Below are 19,523 nucleotides of genomic sequence, written 5' to 3'. Positions count from 1 at the left end.
TAAAGGGGTTTTAAAAAGGTGTAAATAGTTGGATAAGTGTAAAACACATTGTCTGGCCGTTTAAGATCCTGAAATGAGTGCCAGGATTCAGTTTTGTGGATTATATTGCTGACTTTAAAGGGGTTTAAAAAGGTGTAAATAGTTGGATAAGTGTAAAACACATTGTCTGGCCGTTTAAGATCCTGAAATGAGTGCCAGGAGTCAGTTTTGTGGGTTATATTACTGGCTTTAAACTTTCAGAAATACTAAATTTGACCCAGATTTAAAGGTCGCTACTGAATGTAATATTTCAGTTAACAACTCTACCTCGATTCGATGCAGTGGGAGAGGTTGAAGTTGACGTTTAAGCAGTCACCCTGCCGAACAAAAAATCTTTCAGGCCAAGAGGTAAGGTGACTAGAAACTCAATCACTATATCCGTGAAACTTGTCGGGAGCACTGTGAGTTATTTTACCTTCTAATTTCCAATGAGCATGAAAATTACCCAGGTTCATGGAATGCACAAAAATGAACAAAAATTGATATTCTCCTAAAAGTGGTGAGAACGGTTCAAAACTGGCCGGAAAGCGTTTAGATTGGTCCTAGGATCACTCAAACCAAGTTTGGGAATCACTACATGTCTACAACCTATGTAACCAATGTTCCAAAATGTTCCAATTTTGTCCCAATAATTCGTTCACCAGCCTACCTCGCGTTCACCAGCATGCGCTGTGACCATCATGGTCACAGCGCAAGATGCGCGCATTTTAAAAAGGCGGGAACACATTTTAATTGCCATTGTACATTGTACTTGTAGTGCATAGTGGAGTGTGTGGTCTGATAGTAGACAGAGGATTTATTTGAAACATTCCCGGTGCCTTCAACTGTTCTTTGCACTGACTATTTGATTGCTTAAACGAATAGGCGAGCCTTCAAAAACATTAGTTTCAATGTTTTCATAGTTTTATGATGCAAATATGATTTTTCCATTTACATAACTGATAATACCCCCAATATATTTTCAGGTGTGGAGGTCGGACCGAAACTAATCAGACACTAAACATTAACGAGGACCAATTATTTTACTCCTTTAATGATGAATAATTATAAAGATCGCTGATTGCTTTTACTAATATATAGTGTTAAAATGAAAAAGAAACTGTTGAGACAAAAGAGAAAAACGCACTCATTTATTTATAGTTTTATGTCTTAACAATGTTATTCGAAAGCTAATTTTAAAAGCTGGCTCTAAATCCTTGCTAAATGATTTGGGAAGGTGTAAGGGCTAAACATGCCTGTAGACATCATTTTCAGTGGGTTTTATGAAGTTTATGATTAGGGTATATTTTGGGACTGAAATAAGCGCAAGACCTTCGACGTTTCTATTCCTACTGTTTTTTTAATTTAGCTAATATACCAAAAAAAATTATACTGTCGTAAAGATAAAATGTTTAGTTATCGGATAGATACTTTAAAATTAAGTATTAAAATAACCGAGCTAAGATATTCAATGTTAAACTCAAAAATGTTCACGCGTTTATGAAGAAATATTTAATTCTGCGCGTAGTTTTTTGGTCACAACTATGGCAAATTTTTACCAATTTTGTTCATAATTTCAAAATGTTATTTAGTAGACAAATTACTTTCGGACTAAATCCATATTGTTTATTCAAATCTAAAAGGAATGACATTTACTTGACTTCAAAATTGTTCAATCTGAATACGAGCTAATTACGACGAAGGGAGGTCACAACACTGCGCGCAGGAGTGATATATAGATATTAAGACATTTCAGTAGAAATACTGCGAGCATTTACCTGAGGACCCCAGGCTTTAATGGCGGAATGACAGGCTGAGCGCGGCCCAGTAATGCGAGCATGAAAATACACTTTACACTGGAATTTCTTGATTCACGATGTCAATCATTCAAAGCTCGGCGAGGTCCAGCTGTGCATCTCGCCGATCTCGTGGTTGCGAGAAGAATTATTTGATGCGCGGCGCGGCCCAGTAGTGCATCGCGGTACATGAATGGAACTTCAACATTACTCTAATAAAGCAAAGCTTTGATAACCACAATCAAAACATAGTAAGTTTGAATATTCAAAGTCAATATGACCATTTCACAAAGGTGGTTGTATATAATAATAAAACAAAATATTAAATTAACTTATACTCAAAAATTTACAAATTAAGAAAACACAATTTTTGGTTAGCAACACTAGCTACGCATAAAAGTAAAAAGTTTGGTTTAAATTCAAAACTACAGTGCAGCATATATTAAAAGCTAAATCATTTGATAACTTATTACATAGTTAATTTAATTGACAATGTCAATTCATCGCAGCTCGGTGCGGCACTGTAGCGCATTTTGCCGATCTGTTGTTGCGAGAAGCATGATTTAGTGCTAGTGCGCGGCGCGGCACAGTAACGCATCGCGCTACAAATTTAATTATTGTAGCTATAATTAACAGTTAACGGGCGAAACTTGTATGTTGTAAAATATTTTCAAATATTAGACCGTCGACGAGTCCAAGTGTCCAACTCGGCGCGCGTTTTGGTAGGTTTGGTAGCGCAATGCATTACATATGTAATATTATCACCAAACTAATTTTTTTAGTTTATTATACTAAGAAAGCGTTTTTATTGGTTGCACGGCCACTTCTGAATTTAGAATCACCGTTTATTTTTTCTGTGAAGTAACCTGTGTTTTAAATGATTGTGGATCGGGTATGTTTGGAATGAGCAAATTTAGTCTTCATCTTCAATCTTGATCTTGTTTTAAGCAACAAATGTTACGCGGCGTTCTTTTTTAAGCTTCCCGAACAGGAGAAAAGCGAGCTAGCAATATAGGTACGTACTAGCGAGCAATAATAAACTAGCAATCTAGGTAACAACAAATATAGGAAGAGTGTAACCAAGATTAAGATTTATTATTTATTTTTACTGGAGGAAACTCCCTTATGAAGTCAAAAATCCAAAAAACTTACAGTTTAGAGTTTGAAAATTAAGCTGGAGAAGTTTAAGAAAAATTGTAATTTTAGTTATTTCTGGGAAGTATGAATCGAGAGGTTATTCTTATTAAAGCAAGCTTCTAAATTCGGGATAGCCTGTGGCAGGCAAGCCCGATTCTAATGCTTCTACAGACCTACACAAGTGCAAGTAAGTAGGTAAATATTTCATGCTAGGCATGTGGCACCCATTACGGTAACCATCCATTGAGGTTATTCTTAAAAATGAAGAAAGTGATTGCATTGAAAATAGAAAGGATCATCGATTATCTTTCCTTTCATTGTTCTAACCAATCTTTCCCCTTTAGCAAGATCACCCTGAACTCTACTGTGGTGAGTAGAGTGTTACACTTTGTAACTGTGCTTAGCTTTTCCTAGTATAGTTTTCAGTTAATCTTTCTATTAAGATAGGAACTGTTATTGATATTTCTAATTGCATTTATTCTATAATGTATTGCATTACAAATTATATACGTTTTCAGATAGATTGATAACAACCATTGTGATTTCATTGCATACATCAGAGCAATAAACAGTGGTAGCAGCAAGCGCAAGCTCAAACTACAACGACGTCAACTAAAACTCAAACTACATCAACTACAACTACGTCAACTACTGTGAGGATGTCAAAGGACACACCATCATTTGATGGGACTGGTTATAAACGGTACCGCCAGCTTGCTAAGATATGGGCAACTGTATCAACGGTGTCAGAGGAACACAAAGCAATGATACTGATCATGTTTCTCAAAGACAAAGCATTAGACATCGCTCTAACCATAGATGAAGAACTTCTTAAGACCAAGAAGGCTGATGCTGAGCCACCTGAGACTAAAGTCGGTGTTGAGCTACTTATAGCCCAGTTAGATGAGATTTACCTAGAGAGTGATGATACTCTTGGAAAATATGAAAGATTTGAAAATTTAAAAAGAAACTCAGAACAGAGAATGACTGAGTTTATCCTGATATTCGAGAGTCTAGAACGAGAACTGAAGACAGAAGGAGTGACACTTCCTGAACTAGTGCTGGCCTATAAATTACTAAAAGCTGCCAATCTGTCCAATGCAGATGAGAAGTTAGCTAGAGCCACCTGCACAGCTATGACAATGGAAGATATGAAGAAATCACTCATGAGATTGGCTGATTCCCAACTCAATAAATCCAAAGTAGAAGAATCTGACAGTCTTCCTATTAAAGTGAAAGCAGAGCCATGCTATCTAGCTTTAGACAATAGAAAACTTCCAACAGAAGCTGGTAAAAAAGAGACAACAGACTCAAATACTCTCCCAGAAGAGCAAATAATGTTCAATAGGAACAGAACTGGAAACAATGTTAGAGGAAAACAGAGACCTTTTGGTCAGAGGAATGACAACAGACAGGTTTGCTACGGGTGCTACTCTCCAGGACACTGGATCAGAGACTGCCCTCTTAGAGCTCCTTTCAGACAGCCGATGAACTTCCAAAGGCCGCCTTACCAACAACACACCATGCCTAATAACCAACACTCAGGCTACAGACAAGGACCGCCCAACCCAGCCTATTACAACCAGCAGATTCCTTATTATCTGTCAGACATGATTCCCAATAATGAAGAGTTTTACGGATACAACCAAGAATACTATGAAGAACCTATGCCTACAGTGAAACCCATATTCTTCCAATGGAACGTCCGTCAAGAAGAAGAAGCTGCTTTTCTAGCCGGAGAAACTGTCAATAAAGCTTTGTTAGACTCAGGAGCAAGTAGAACAGTAGCCGGGGAAAACTGGTATTCATGCTTTCTAGATTCTCTAGATGACGAGACAAGAAGCACTGTTAAAGAATTCCCAGCAGAAATCATCTTTAGATTTGGAGTAGGAACCCTAGAATCTTCTAAGAAAGTGATCATCCCAGTCACAATTTGTACCCACAAAATTCGGCTTGAAGTACACATCGTTAACAGTGACATACCTCTTCTATTATCTTTGAAGTCAATGAAGTGCATGGGAGTACAACTTAATTTCGAGACAGACACCATTACCATCCGTGGAGAAGATTACAAGCTAGAGTTGACTAAATCAGGTCACTATGCGATCCCAATCCAGGAAGAAAACGTGATGGTTCCAAAACAAGAAGCAGATAAGCAGATGAATAGTAAAGAGAGATCTCAAGCCAGAGCTCAAGAAACAAACTCTGATCATAATTCTACTCTAAGAGACTTCAACATTCCAAATCTTGATCCTGAAGAGATAAGTGCTCAAGTAAGACCTGAGATCCAAACCATTACTAGAACGACAGATCAAGAAGAACCACAGGAAACAACAAACAACCTACCTGGTGGAACTGCAGAGCCTACAATAGTTGAAGTTAAAGACACTCCAGAAACAACTATTGAGAGAACTACTGAAGAAGTGGAACAAACAAAGAAACCTCCAAAGGCAAGGAAACCTATGAAGAAAAATGAAGGCTTGATAACTGCAGTAATTGAAGGAGACACAGTGGTATTCCAAGAACCTGATTCGGATACATGGCACAAAGTTCAGCTTAAGTCTAGAGGATACACTGTCAACAGCATGAACAAGAACTACTGGAATGTCATTTCAGAAGACGGAAGTTTTTCTGGGGTCAATTTAGACAAAGTAGACTGGCTACTTGAGAAAGACCCTCCTGAACCTCCTCCCATAGCTGAACCCAATGGAAATGAAGAGAGTATCAAGTTTGCCGAGATGATGTCTGAAGAAGTTTTTGTCCTGAGAACAGTGCCAAGCACATACTACAACTAGACTGGTATTTCTGAATGTGTTAAGTTCTACCTATCTTGAGTGTTTCTCTATATTTTTGTCTGGGCAGTCTGTTTAGAGAGAAGTATAGGATTAAGGATGAAAGCATCCTTTGTAAGGACTGAGGATTGAGAAATTAGGCTACAGATATTAAAGGTTTGCAGTTTACTACAAACTGACCTGGACCCAACGGAGTAGGCTCTTGAGACTTGAGAACTCACCATACTTCAGAATGCCTTTTAACATTGTAATGAACAAAATTTTATAACATTTTAATGGACATTGTTAAATTATTAATTTATTCAATATTTAGCTTATTCTTCTAAGTTGTTTTTTTTTAACAAGCCTTTTATACTTTTGAATCGATGTTGTTGTTGTTTTAGACTTTTGAATTGATTTATCTATCACAGTTAGTAGTTCCATACCTCTGGGGTTTTAACTTTTATATTTTAGACTTAGATAGGGTGGAGATTGTTCTAACCAATCTTTCCCCTTTAGCAAGATCACCCTGAACTCTACTGTGGTGAGTAGAGTGTTACACTTTGTAACTGTGCTTAGCTTTTCCTAGTATAGTTTTCAGTTAATCTTTCTATTAAGATAGGAACTGTTATTGATATTTCTAATTGCATTTATTCTATAATGTATTGCATTACAAATTATATACGTTTTCAGATAGATTGATAACAACCATTGTGATTTCATTGCATACATCAGAGCAATAAACATTCATCATTATGTGTTAAAGAAGTATTTATTTTAATTTAAAAAATAGTATTATATAACATTTCTAAATTATCACTACACATTTGTAAATAATTAGAATTGTGTAACTTAAATTATTTCAGAATTACAACTATTGTGTACTCAATAAAGTAATTATCACCTTTATATCCTTGTATCCTTGTATCCTTGTATCCTTGTATCCTTGTATCCTTGCATCCTTGCATCCTTGCATCCTTGTATCCTTGTATCCTTGTATCCTTGTATCCTTGTATCCTTGTATCCTTGTATCCTTGTATCCTATAGTAATGTTTATATTTTTTAGAGAAGTGTGATGATGTAATGTCATACATCTTACTTAACTTAATTTTTATCACTAATCACTAGATATAATGTCAGTGCAGGTTGCAAGAATGTCTGGGATGAAAGAACTTGTCAAGGCAATAAATTTTGCATGTGTAAAGCACACTGATCAAAGGCGCAAAGATGCTGCTAAAACTCCATACATTAACCACCCTGTTGGTGTGATGCACATTCTGTGTGAGGAAGCAGGGATTACTGATATTCCCACACTCATGGCAGCCGTTCTACATGACACAGTTGAAGATACTGACACATCAACACAAGAAATACTGGAAGCATTTGGAGAGGAAGTAGCTGGTATAGTGAAGGAGGTGACTGATGACAAGAATCTACCTAAAGCAGAGCGGAAGAGGTTACAAGTAGTCAATGCTCCCCATAAGAGTGAGAAAGCTAAGCTGGTCAAGCTCGCTGATAAATTGTACAACCTGAGAGACCTCAGCAAGGAAACACCTCAAGGGTGGACTGAGGAACGAGTTAAGGATTATCGACTCTGGGCAAGCAAAGTTTGTACAGGTCTGGTGGGGACTAATTCAATGTTGGAGGGTAATTTACAGGCAGAATTGGCTTCCCATGGAGTCAAATTTCCATGTCCTGAAAAGTAGGGCAGTTTGAGCACAATTTGAGGTGTTTTTTCTTCTCATTACCATTTTCATTTCGTCACATGCATTGGTAAAGCTATTCACTGACATTTTATTTGATGTTATGCTATTTTACATGTTACTCTATTCTATAAATCAGATATCACATTGTATTTATGGACATTTTATAGTGTATTATATTAACAGTATTAAGCGTTTATTTGTATTTATAATACATATTATTATTATTCCTATGTACATGCTATCGCCTATGAGTATTGCTGAAAGCACAGTGTAAGGCCTACACGGACCGCCTCTAACTAGCCAATCCCTGTTTACATGCCGTGTAGCAGGGGACTAGAAAGAGCTAAACTAGTAAGCGGGGCATAGCCAATACACTATACTTCCATCATTGAGTATATTACCAACCAGAAGGAAATAATAATATATAATAATAAAATAATAATATATATATATATATATATATAATATATATATAATAATAATAAAATAATAATATCTTGATTCATAACCTATAACTCTGATCTCAGTCATAATCTTATTTCAAAATCTCCTTACATTATCTCAAAATGAAAATTGTCTAACCAACTATTACTGTGCACTAGGCAAGGACCCATTACAATAACTTACCATGAAGCTCGGTGAAATCTTCCCTAATGAGTCTGTCAGCACCACTCAGGGTAAGCTTTTTAAGTTTATCTGATAAAATTCTCAGTTTCAGATGAAAATTATTTATCGAATTGTTTCTTTATTTAGTTAGCTTTTGACAATATTAAACCGAATTATGATGACTTAATGAAATAAATAATAAAATGTAAAATCACACTTCCTCATGTCAGGTGATCTGAAAATCCACGATTATTTTGGTGATGGATGGGGAATCTTCTTCACTCACCCAGCTGATTACACACCTGTGTGCACCACTGAGCTCAGCATGGTCCAGAAGATGGTTCCAGAGTTTACTAAGAGAAGTTAGTTTGTTAACTATGGTAACTGTTACTATGGTAACCGCACTGTGTAGTAGTGTAGAAACTATAGTAGTATAGTTGTAGGGATTATCTGCAGTAGGGTCATAAACACTTCTTTTTAGTGGTATTTTTAACTTATTTATTTACTCATTATTGTGTCTAATGCATTGTTGCCAAACTTGCAGCAGAAAATTGTCCTTTTTCCCAAAACAACTGAAAGGAGTGAGCGTGAACACATTAATTAGATGTTCATGTACATTGTCCCATATATCTACAGAGTAGTGTAGTAGTGTAGTATGTCCCATATTATATTATCTACCTCTCACATTCCCCAGAGGTGAAGATGATTGCGTTATCCTGCAACTCAGTGTCAGTAGTGTAGTAGTGTAGTAGTGTAGTAGTGTAGTAGTGTAGTAGTGTAGTAGTGTAGTAGTGTAGTAGTGTAGTAGTGTAGTAGTGTAGTAGTGTAGTAGTGTAGTAGTGTACATTGTCCCATATTATATTATCTACCTCTCACATTCCCCAGAGGTGAAGATGATTGCGTTATCCTGCAACTCAGTGTCAGTAGTGTAGTAGTGTAGTAGTGTAGTAGTGTACATTGTCCCATATTATATTATCTACATTCCCCAGAGGTAAAGATGATTGCGTTATCCTGCAACTCAGTGTCAGTAGTGTAGTAGTGTAGTAGTGTAGTAGTGTAGTATGTCCCATATTATATTATCTACCTCTCACATTCCCCAGAGGTGAAGATGATTGCGTTATCCTGCAACTCAGTGTCAGTAGTGTAGTAGTGTAGTAGTGTAGTAGTGTACATTGTCCCATATTATATTATCTACCTCCCCCAGATGTAAAGATGATTGCGTTATCCTGCAACTCAGTGTCAGACCACGGAGGCTGGTGTGAGGATATCAAGGCTCACGGTAATCTTGAGGAGGTTTCCTTCCCTATCATTGAGGACCCTAGCAGAGACCTTGCTGTTAAATTCGGTAGGTTGATAACATGTTAATTGAATTATATGACTCGAATTATATTACTTGAAGATATTACTTAAATTATATTACTTGAAGATATTGATGGAATTACCTTCCGGATTCTGTTGTAGTGTAATTACGTGATATCGGGAGTATGTGGGTTGTACTTTACTACTTTATGTGGGCACCATTACTTACAAACAGCACTATAAAAGCACTAGCCCACTCCTACCCAAGTAACCATAGTAACCAAGCCTAAATAGCTTGCTAAATCTTGTGTAGCGATAAACCATCTAAACCATACTGTGCCTTATAAATAAGAGAGAGTAGACGAAGTAAAGAAGATTATATAATACATGTAACACATACGAAAATGAATCACTTTCACATGCAAAATACAGATGTTCGTAGATATTTGGACATATTGCTGTGCTGCCAGAGTTTAGCTTAGATGTAAGATCATAGCAATGAGTAATGAGATTTTATAAACTGATCAAATTTAAAACTGTGACCAGTGTGACTCATACGCAGTGTCAGGGGTGTAGGTATGTGCAGTGTAGATTTATAACCTGGTGATTACACACGTCTAGACAGTGAGTTACACACTGTGTGTACTGTGTAACTGTGTTAAATACATGTATATACCAGATACCTGCTAGTAAGGTTGTGTAATATCCGGATCGGAACATTATTTATTAGTAAGACGATAGAATGAACTATAGTGGATATATAACATTATTTATTAGTAAGACGATAGAATGAACTATAGTGGATAAATAACATACTCCGTAATCTAGTTGGAATTGGTCATTACAAATATCATTTGTTCATTTTTCTGGAATGTCGTGATTATAATAACGTTACCTCGAGTTCAGCGGATTTAAAAATCTATGTTTTCTTTGAAAAAGAACATAGGCTCGTCGTGCTTCTCAGTTTTCAAACTTAGCTAAAAGGAACTATTACCAGTAACCTGATAACCATATTAAAGAACTGTTTCTTATCTTCTGTGGAATGTTCTGGAATGAAGTACTGCATAAATCGGGGGGATCATTCCAGAGGATTTATTTCACTGACCGTTGTTAGATGACCAATTAATACACGTATTGTCGAATGTACAAAACCTGTAAAACAAAAAGCTTTATTACATAATAGAATAACTTTAAATTCATATTAAACCAATTCCAAATAAATACCCAATAAATAACCATTATAAATACTAAAATACTTACCGATTGGACGGTAGTCTGTTGCCACTGATCCGCAACTCCCCGCTCCAATCGGTTAACCCTGTGTGCTTGTCATTGCTAGAAAGGGTAAACCCGGTTAAATGTATTCTGTCACAAAAAGGAAATAAAGATCAGAACTAACAACTCTTCTCTCTAGCTGCTAGCTCTTATTGTTTAAAAAAATATCATTCCAAATAAAGAAATGTCGAATGAGAATTATCGGTTCTTCGAAAAAACTTGGTCTCTCTCACAATCTTTGTTTTGTAAATGAAAAGCTCAATGCGCTTGAAGTGGCGCTCTGTTGTAGTGGCGCTCTTGCTCCTCTCTGTTGTCAAACTCAAAGTGCACCTCCAATAGTGTGACGATACAGTGACGTTGGTTCATTGTGCTCTTATTTTGCGAGAAAATCAGCTATAAATTGTGCCAAACCGCTCCTTAAAATGAGCGAGTAAGCTAAAGCTCACGTCTTGGCGTATACTCGAGATCAAACAACAACAACACAACAACAAGCTCGATATTTATATTTAGCTCGATCTTGCCTTAAAGTCTCGTAATTCGTATGAAACAGTTGTCTGAAAGAGAGAGAGAGAGAGAGAGAAACAGTTGTCTGAAAGAACTGTCTTCTATAGCTGAAGGAGGCGTTACTTTGCACCTCTAGCTCTCCTACCTTGAAACCGTTTCTTTGTCATAAAGTAAAGTGTAGTAGTGTAGCTCTCCTACCTTGAAACCGTCTCTTTGTCATAAAGTAAAGTATAGTAGTGTAGTAGTGTAGTTGTGTAGTAGTGCTCCATTGGTGAAGCACTTTACTTTACTTTTCCATTGCTGAAGTTATTTTCTTCAGCTAGACGTTTGCTTTTATGATTGTTTATTGAACTTTTCGATCAGACTTAAATTCAGCTCTAGTTGGTATTGCATACTTCTGTTATCTTATCATTCTTATCGCGAACATCATTAGTTACCATAGTTACCATCATTAGTTACCATAGTTACCATCATTAGTTGTGATTTTAATTTAGATGCTCGCTGCACTTATTTAAGTCTAGAATAAGACTGTTTTATTCTAAATTTTCACAGTAATTCCATACAAATTCAAAACTTCCTGTAAATTGCAAACTTAATCGCTTTAATTCTAAACAATTACACACATTTGCAGCAAAGTCCATCTAGAGAGAATATGCTGGTAATTACAGTAATTTTGATGATTTCTGCCGTTAATGGCAAGTCAAATGTTACCCATTCCTTTGGCACGGAGTCTGCAGAGCCCACAAACCCCAGGTCAATAGGGGCCACAAACCATACATTCAACACTTTCTCCCTCCCCACTAAATACTCCGAGATCTGCTATGATGTTGCTAAATGTGGGGCCCGGTCTTGTACTTTTGACCCGGAACAAGGGATTGCAAATTTTTCTGTAAAGAGCGCAGCTGCTTGCAAGATGTACTGTTGGTTCCACAAAAGCTGTCTTTCATTTGCTTTCCACCCTCAAGCATTAAATTGCAGCCTTCATTCCGGCTTCCCGACTTTGGATTCTCCATCCGGGGAAATTCGCTCCCCTCCCTATTCCATAGGGGATACCACTTGTTTAAAGAATTACGAGCAAAGTCCCTCTGTGCCATGTAGAACAGTTGAACATGTCATAAAAACAAGTCACAATTCAGAGGGCGTGTTGATCAAGGACGTGGGGAGTGGACTGTGTCTTGGATTCGGGACTAAGATGGACTTAAAATGGAAAGACTGCACACTTTCTATCCTGTGGAAATTTGAGAAACAATCCAATAAAACTGGAAGATATACATCTGTCAAAGTTCTCCAAGCCGATTCTCTGAACCACTGCGTTACCTCGAAGGTTCACGACTCCTCGCAAATAATTATGTCTGTAGTTCCCTGTGAAGACGGAAATGAAGATCAGCTCTTCCAAATTACCAGTGGAACACTTCACGACCTTTCGTACATGAAAGATCCTGTTGGAAATGACAACACTTGCTTTTTCTCAATAACAAAAGCCGGAATATCCATCTACCTTGAATCATCAACAGTAAATCTGGCTCTTTTGAGAGTTTTGAAGCCAGATGAGCATCTTGCTTTATGTAGGAAAACCATGTTCAAGGCAGCGCACGGAGAAGTGGTAAGTGACATGTGTTACCATGGTAACACAGTGGTAGGTGACGTGTGTTACCATGGTAACGATGTGTTGCTAGGTGACGCACCCTTCTACTTACCAGGTGAACAGGTACTTGTCACCTGCAAGCCGGGGTATGGCTTCAAAAGGTCGAAGAGCCAATCCATTGTGAATGTCACCTGCCGAAATGAGAAGAGTCGAGCTGAAAAGTGTGTAAAGAAAACAGTAGCTGTGTCAGAGGGAGAAGCGCCTCTGTTCACTATGTCAGTCTGTGCTAATATTGGACAAGTTATCCTCATCATATTCTTGATTGCTTGTGTTTTGGTGTTGTTGTCAAAGCTGCGTGCATTGAAGGCTGGCCGAGGTTTTGCTAAGGAAGACAAAACTGTTCCTGAGTTGCAAATGTAGAACTGTTAGGTCCGGATCCTAATATTGCTTTTGTTAGGTCCGGATCCTAATATTGCTTTTGTTAGGTCCGGATCCTAATATTGCTTTTGTTAGGTCCGGACCCTAATATTGCTTTTGTTAGGTCCGGATCCTAATATTGCTTTTGTTAGGTCCGGATCCTAATATTGCTTTTGTTAGGTCCGGACCCTAATATTGCTTTTGTTAGGTCCGGACCCTAATATTGCTTTTGTTAGGTCCGGACCCTAATATTGCTTTTGTTAGGTCCGGACCCTAATATTGCTTCTGTTAGGTCCAGACCCTAATATTGCTTTTGTTAGGTCCGGACCCTAATATTGCTTTTGTTAGGTCCGGACCCTAATATTGCTTTTGTTAGGTCCGGACCCTAATATTGCTTTTGTTAGGTCCGGACCCTAATATTGCTTTTGTTTTGTCCGGACCCTAATATTGCTTCTGTTAGGTCCGGACCCTAATATTGCTTTTGTTAGGTCCGGACCCTAATATTGCTTCTGTTAGGTCCAGACCCTAATATTGCTTTTGTTAGGTCCGGACCCTAATATTGCTTTTGTTAGGTCCGGACCCTAATATTGCTTTTGTTAGGTCCGGACCCTAATATTGCTTTTGTTTTGTCCGGAGTCCGGAGTCCGGACCTAACAAAAGTAAGACTCCGGACCATAAGAGCATAAGAGCCATCGGTGCTAATTGTTGAAGAGTAGCTCTTAAATACTCAATTATAGCAAACTGTAGGTGAGCAAAGCAATAAACGTTTGAAGAGGGTTGCCCGTAGAAAGTACCGTTTTACGCGTACGGGCAGCAACATTTCTCTTGCAGAGTAATTATTCCTTATTATTCCTGCTGATGTTTATTGAACTACTCACAACTGACCAGTGTTGTGCTGGGATGTTATGTTATGTTATGCTGGGATGTTATGCTGGAGATATGTATCAAGTTTTACACATTAACTGCAGGTGTAATCTATTATTCAATGTCATGTATTGCTATCTATTACTATGTATTGGAAATATTGAATTACTGATAGTTGAATAATGTTACAATGGAATTTACATCCAGGCAAATCTAGAATTCTATAAAACTTCTATTAAACTGTTTCTCGTGTCTCTTGTACGGTTTAAAAAAGAGGTGTAGTGCACAGTGCACAGTACACATGTAGTGCACAGTACACATGTAGTGCACAGTGCACAGTACAAATGTAGTGCAATGTGCACAGTATAGATCATTCCAGCCGTTACGTTTGTGCTAGCATGGCACCGCCCTATTAAAAAGTGAAATGAGTAGTTTTTAAGTAGTTCTCGGAGAAGGTCGCCCATCTGAGCGGTAACATAATAATAGTCACGTGACATCGTTATATGGGTGGCAAGTCATTGCAGTCTGTTTTACTGCTCACATATAATATTGCTGCAGAACTACTCATTTTACTTTTTAGTAGGGAGGTTCCATAGACATTCAGTGAAATAGCTTCTCTCCGTTCTTCATCATATAGAATCCAAAAATGACAGGACATAGGCGGACATAGACGGACGTGACACCCCCCCCCCCCCCCCCCCCTATAATATTTATTTCAACTTATTTAACGCAAATATCCGGTGTGGTTACTTCTAAATGTACTTATTGACCTCAATAATAATAATAGCAGACATAATCTACTGCTTATTTTATTATTTATTATATAATATATTATTACATTTTATTACTTTTACTTTAGTTAAGACAGAGAGACGTAAAGAAAATGGAACTGCAATAATCATATTATGTTGTTAACACCTTTCATGAGAATTGTTAAATAAATATTAAATATTAATTGCTGTAACTTAACCTTGTAATACATTGTGACATTCAGTTCTATTTGGTGCTATGTGGTGAAATATCATATTCAACACATTGACCTAATGTAATATACTTGTTGTTACCATGGTAACACTTGTGATATATTAAAAATATTGTTAAAGTCAGCAGCAATATTAGACTCCAGAAAATAATAAACTATTCTAGAAGTTTAGTTATCTTAGTAGTATAGAAGAACAATCTGACCATCCAGTCATCTAAACTCTGTAAGAGCTAAACTTTGCAATGTAAACTGAGATTTAAGATATTTTACACTTGTTGTTACCATGGTAACACTTGTTGGTACCACTGGATATTGGGAATTCTAGAACTTTCAGTAAATATGGTGACCCAGTTATATAAGATATTTAGTCGTAGTTTGGTGTTATGAAATACCTCTGAAGATTATTAATTGATTAAACCTTGTCTGTTCTCTGTTAATATAAATACTTTATTATCTTCTTGTGTCTCATTTTCCGTTTAAAATTCTGGAAAGGAGTAGTACGGTTTTAGAATAATGTCTACCTCACACGGGGGGGGGGGGGGGAGGGGGGGTCATATACTTAGTATCATTATTCATTACGGTTTTAGAATAATGTCTACCTCACACCGGGGGGGGGGGAGGGGGGCGAGGGGGGGGGGTCATACACTTAGTATCATTATTCATTAGCCACATGTCACCCCTCCTACATAGATCATTCCAGTGTTTTATCTATTTCCATTTTCCAAGGAACTATAATCCATGACGTTCGTCCCAGCACGGCACAACCCTGCTGAGGATGAGTAGTTTTATAGCAGCAATATAGCATATCACGTGACTAATGCATTACCACGTGATGTGTTTATCAGGCTGTTATTGGTTGTCTGGGTTACCTGCACGTGCTCTTGGACAAGGAACTACATTTTCTACACGTCATGAAAGATAACATTACAATGTACACATACACCGGCTGTTTAAATTATAGTTTATTTTAACGGTATCACGAAATTGTAGTTCCTCTTTTTATGATGTATTCTTTAGAACATTTCAAGAAAAAATCATGAACTTTGTTCGATCATGACTCAAAGTGCCGAGTCAAGGACAAGGGTTAGCGAACGAGGTTTTTTTTTGTATATGGTAGCCTGCGACCGTGCGTGCGTGCCTGCGAGCGTGCGTGCCCTTTTAGTTATAACTTTGCGGAGTTTGTCACTCCGGAAAGTTATTTTGCGCAATATCCTGAAATCTGAATTAAATTGGTATTGGAGCGCGACGCTGAACCGATCAAGTAAATCGTTAATTTCACCATGTACGTATCCATTATCCAACTAGCTAGGCACTAATTGATAGCATGTTATTTCGAGTTAGTGGGTGGCGCTCGGCCTATCACTCCGCCATATCTGCATGCTTATAAAGTATAAACAGTAAAGCCTGGGGTCCCCAGGTTGTATGGAATATAATAAATACGCCATCATGATCACGAATCGGGAAATTGAGCGGCCATCCACAAAAGAAAACCGGCCGCATTTCTTGTTGCTGGAAGGCGCGCAGTACTTTTCGGTACACACTCATGGTAATGCGCGCAAATATGACCACGAAGCGAAAGTACTGAGTTCTTACTTTTGGATTCCATCCAGAGCGGTGACGGATATACGACTGCTAACCTTGTCACTAACAGGTTCTAACAACATTACTGTGGCTTTCTATATTGTACCCTTTCCTCACCTTCCCCGAACATAACTCAAAAGTTCCTACTTTTGCCTGCTCTCGGCCAATCATATCGCTCCAAAATAACACGTGGTAGATTAATTCTCCGTTATGTGAGTTGTGGGCCTTCAGCTGGCTACCATATAATCGAATTCCTGCTGTGAGTGATAATCTGCTCAACCCTCACGTGTCCCTTCCAAATAGAATATTCTGTTAGAATATTCTAAACCTCTCGTCATTCTGTGAAATATTCTAACATTATTAACATACTATAACAGATTTGTGCAGCTTATGCGGTTATGCCCGTAGGCAGAGTTGAGAGCTGGTGTTATTCTGTTGTAAAGAAATACTCTCAATAAACCCATTACCCCCCCCCCCCTCTCCCTCCTTTTACCACCCCCATTACCCCCTCCTTTTACCCCCCCCCATTAAACCTCCCCCCTCCTTTTACCACCCCCATTACCCTTTCCATTTACCACCCCCATTACCCCCCTCATTTTACCACCCCCATTACCCCCTCCTTTTACCACCCCCATTACACCCCTCCCTCCTTTTACCACCCCCATTACCCCCCTCATTTTACCACCCCCATTACCCCCCCCCCCCCATTAAACCTCCCCCCTCCTTTTACCACCCCCATTACCCTTTCCTTTTACCACCCCCATTACCCCCCTCATTTTACCACCCCCATTACCCCCTCCTTTTACCACCCCCATTACACCCCTCCCTCCTTTTACCACCCCCATTACCCCCCTCATTTTACCACCCCCATTACCCCCCTCATTTTACCACCCCCATTACCCTTTCCTTTTACCACCCCCATTACCCCCTCCTTTTACCACCCCCATTACCCTTTCCTTTTACCACCCCCATTACCCCTCCTTTTACCACCCCCATTACCCCCTCCTTTTACCACCCCCATTACACCCCTCCCTCCTTTTACCACCCCCATTACCCCCCTCATTTTACCACCCCCATTACCCCCTCCTTTTACCCCCCCCCCCCCCCATTAAACCTCCCCCTCCTTTTACCACCCCCATTACCCTTTCCTTTTACCACCCCCATTACCCCCCTCCTTTTACCACCCCCATTACCCCTCCTTTTACCACCCCCATTACCCCTCCTTTTACCACCCCCATTACCCCAGGTATGTTGGACCCGGACGAGAAAGACGCAGCCGGTCTCCCACTCACTGCTAGAGCTGTGTTTATTGTTGGACCCGACAAGAAACTGAAACTATCCATCCTGTACCCGGCTACTACCGGCAGGAACTTTGATGAGCTCCTCAGAGTTATTGATAGTCTGCAGCTTACTGCTTACAAGAAGGTATAGTCACGTGGTATTAACAAGTCACGTGGTATTAACAAGTCACGTGGTTTTAACAAGTCACGTGGTATTAACAAGTCACGTGGTATTAACAAGTCACGTGGTATTAACAAGTCACGTGGTATTAACAAGTCACGTGGTATTAACAAGTCACGTGGTATTAACAAGTCACGTGGTTTTAACAGGTCACGTGGTTTAAACAAGTCACGTGGTATTAACAAGTCACGTGGTATTTACAAGTCACGTGGTATTAACAAGTCACGTGGTATTAACAAGTCACGTGGTATTAACAAGTCACGTGGTATTAACAAGTCACGTGGTATTAACAAGTCACGTGGTATTAACAAGTCACGTGGTATTTACAAGTCACGTGGTATTAACAAGTCACGTGGTATTAACAAGTCACGTGGTATTAACAAGTCACGTGGTTTCAACAATTTGATTCTGAAAGTGTAACCTGAAAATTTCAATCGTATCATTATAGTATATTGCAAACACATCTAATCCGCTAGTTTAGTTTAGTATTTAGATTGTGTTATTTTATGTAATACACTATACAACCGATGATGATATTGGTATCGAAAGTTACTTTATTTCTTAAATTCTTGCTAACGGACCCCCCCCCCCCCCCCCCCCCAGGTAGCGACCCCTGCTAATTGGCAGGCAGGAGGGGACTGTATGGTCCTACCCTCGGTTAAAGGGGAGGAAGCTACCAAACTCTTCCCTAAAATGAGAGTTGAGGACGTTCCCTCTGGCAAGCAGTACATGAGATTCACCCCCCAGCCTGAGTAACTCCGCAAGCAGTACATGAGATTCACCCCCCAGCCCGAATAACTCTGCTGACGTTTTGTAATGTCTGCTTTGTAATGTCTCTTAATGTTAATTGTTTACTATCTTATATTGTTTTAAATGTATTCATGGTAGTTGGTTTTAAAATTTATTGGTTATGAATATGATTTTTCCTTACTTTACTGTTTAGTTATATGGTTAAAAGTTTTTGGCTATGTTTTCTTATTGAATGAGCAATCATTTATAGTCATATATTGAGCATACATTTTGACAATATCCATTTCATTATTGCGTTTAAAATATTTTGTCTGAAACCGATAGATGTTTCAGTTGCTCTAACTCACAACTAGTGGTCTTTCACAGTACTGGTACATTAAGTATGTTATTACTGATAGGGGTTTAAAAATGAAAACGCGCGCGTAATTTTATTTTTAAAACAATATTTATGCGTAAAACTGATTACGGAGCTAGGGGGGGAGGGGTGAGGGGACTAACACTAACAGCCTGAGGCACAAGCTTTAACAGTCATTACTCGTTAGTATGTAAAATGTAATTTTACATACTAACAAAAGCATATGCTGAAACCCTAATCCTAACGAGAAATTAGACTAACTTCATTATACGGTCATATCACGTGATCGGAACAGTTTTTCGCCAATATCTCGTCAGGCGTCCAAAAATACATCGATTGAAGTTGGCTCCAACTGTCGGGGGGCCCTTTTAGAACTTGTATCACGTCGTAACCCCCATTGTCGTTTCACTATAGTG

At 38.5% G+C, this 19,523-nt stretch overlaps 3 protein-coding genes across 3 annotated transcripts; all 3 read left to right on the top strand.

The window, feature by feature from the left end:
• The first annotated feature begins 3,293 nt into the window (after nt 1-3,293).
• LOC134813958 (uncharacterized) lies at nt 3,294-6,430 on the top strand. Its single transcript, XM_063821908.1, has 2 exons — nt 3,294-3,320; nt 3,470-6,430. Exon 2 carries the CDS (start codon nt 3,611-3,613, stop codon nt 5,744-5,746), a length of 2,136 nt encoding a protein of 711 aa, XP_063677978.1. The 5' UTR covers nt 3,294-3,320; nt 3,470-3,610; the 3' UTR covers nt 5,747-6,430.
• A 424-nt stretch (nt 6,431-6,854) lies between these two features.
• On the top strand, nt 6,855-7,609 carry LOC134814152 (guanosine-3',5'-bis(diphosphate) 3'-pyrophosphohydrolase MESH1-like). The gene has a single exon (XM_063822190.1). The coding sequence runs from the start codon at nt 6,856-6,858 to the stop codon at nt 7,426-7,428; it is 573 nt and encodes a 190-aa protein (XP_063678260.1). The 5' UTR covers nt 6,855; the 3' UTR covers nt 7,429-7,609.
• A 388-nt stretch (nt 7,610-7,997) lies between these two features.
• LOC134813910 (peroxiredoxin-6-like) lies at nt 7,998-19,069 on the top strand. Its single transcript, XM_063821842.1, has 5 exons — nt 7,998-8,105; nt 8,265-8,396; nt 9,239-9,379; nt 17,788-17,966; nt 18,606-19,069. The coding sequence occupies exons 1-5, from the start codon at nt 8,057-8,059 to the stop codon at nt 18,756-18,758; spliced, it is 654 nt and encodes a 217-aa protein (XP_063677912.1). The 5' UTR covers nt 7,998-8,056; the 3' UTR covers nt 18,759-19,069.
• The last annotated feature ends 454 nt before the right edge of the window (nt 19,070-19,523 follow it).

This window comes from Bolinopsis microptera, chromosome 4 (assembly GCF_026151205.1).
Source record: "Bolinopsis microptera isolate Bmic1 chromosome 4, MBARI_Bmic_1.0, whole genome shotgun sequence".
NCBI classification, from domain to species: Eukaryota; Metazoa; Ctenophora; class Tentaculata; order Lobata; family Bolinopsidae; genus Bolinopsis; species Bolinopsis microptera.
This window is presented reverse-complemented; position numbering and strand designations above follow the sequence as displayed.

Bases quoted from the DNA above. Each gene is read 5' to 3' on its own strand.
- LOC134813958 (XM_063821908.1), top strand. From the start codon at position 3,611: ATGTCAAAGGACACACCATCATTTGATGGGACTGGTTATAAACGGTAC.
- LOC134814152 (XM_063822190.1), top strand. From the start codon at position 6,856: ATGTCAGTGCAGGTTGCAAGAATGTCTGGGATGAAAGAACTTGTCAAG.
- LOC134813910 (XM_063821842.1), top strand. From the start codon at position 8,057: ATGAAGCTCGGTGAAATCTTCCCTAATGAGTCTGTCAGCACCACTCAG. The intron at 8,106-8,264 runs GTAAGCTTTTTA...TCCTCATGTCAG, and splicing joins GTCTGTCAGCACCACTCAGG to GTGATCTGAAAATCCACGAT. The intron at 9,380-17,787 runs GTAGGTTGATAA...CCATTACCCCAG, and splicing joins AGACCTTGCTGTTAAATTCG to GTATGTTGGACCCGGACGAG.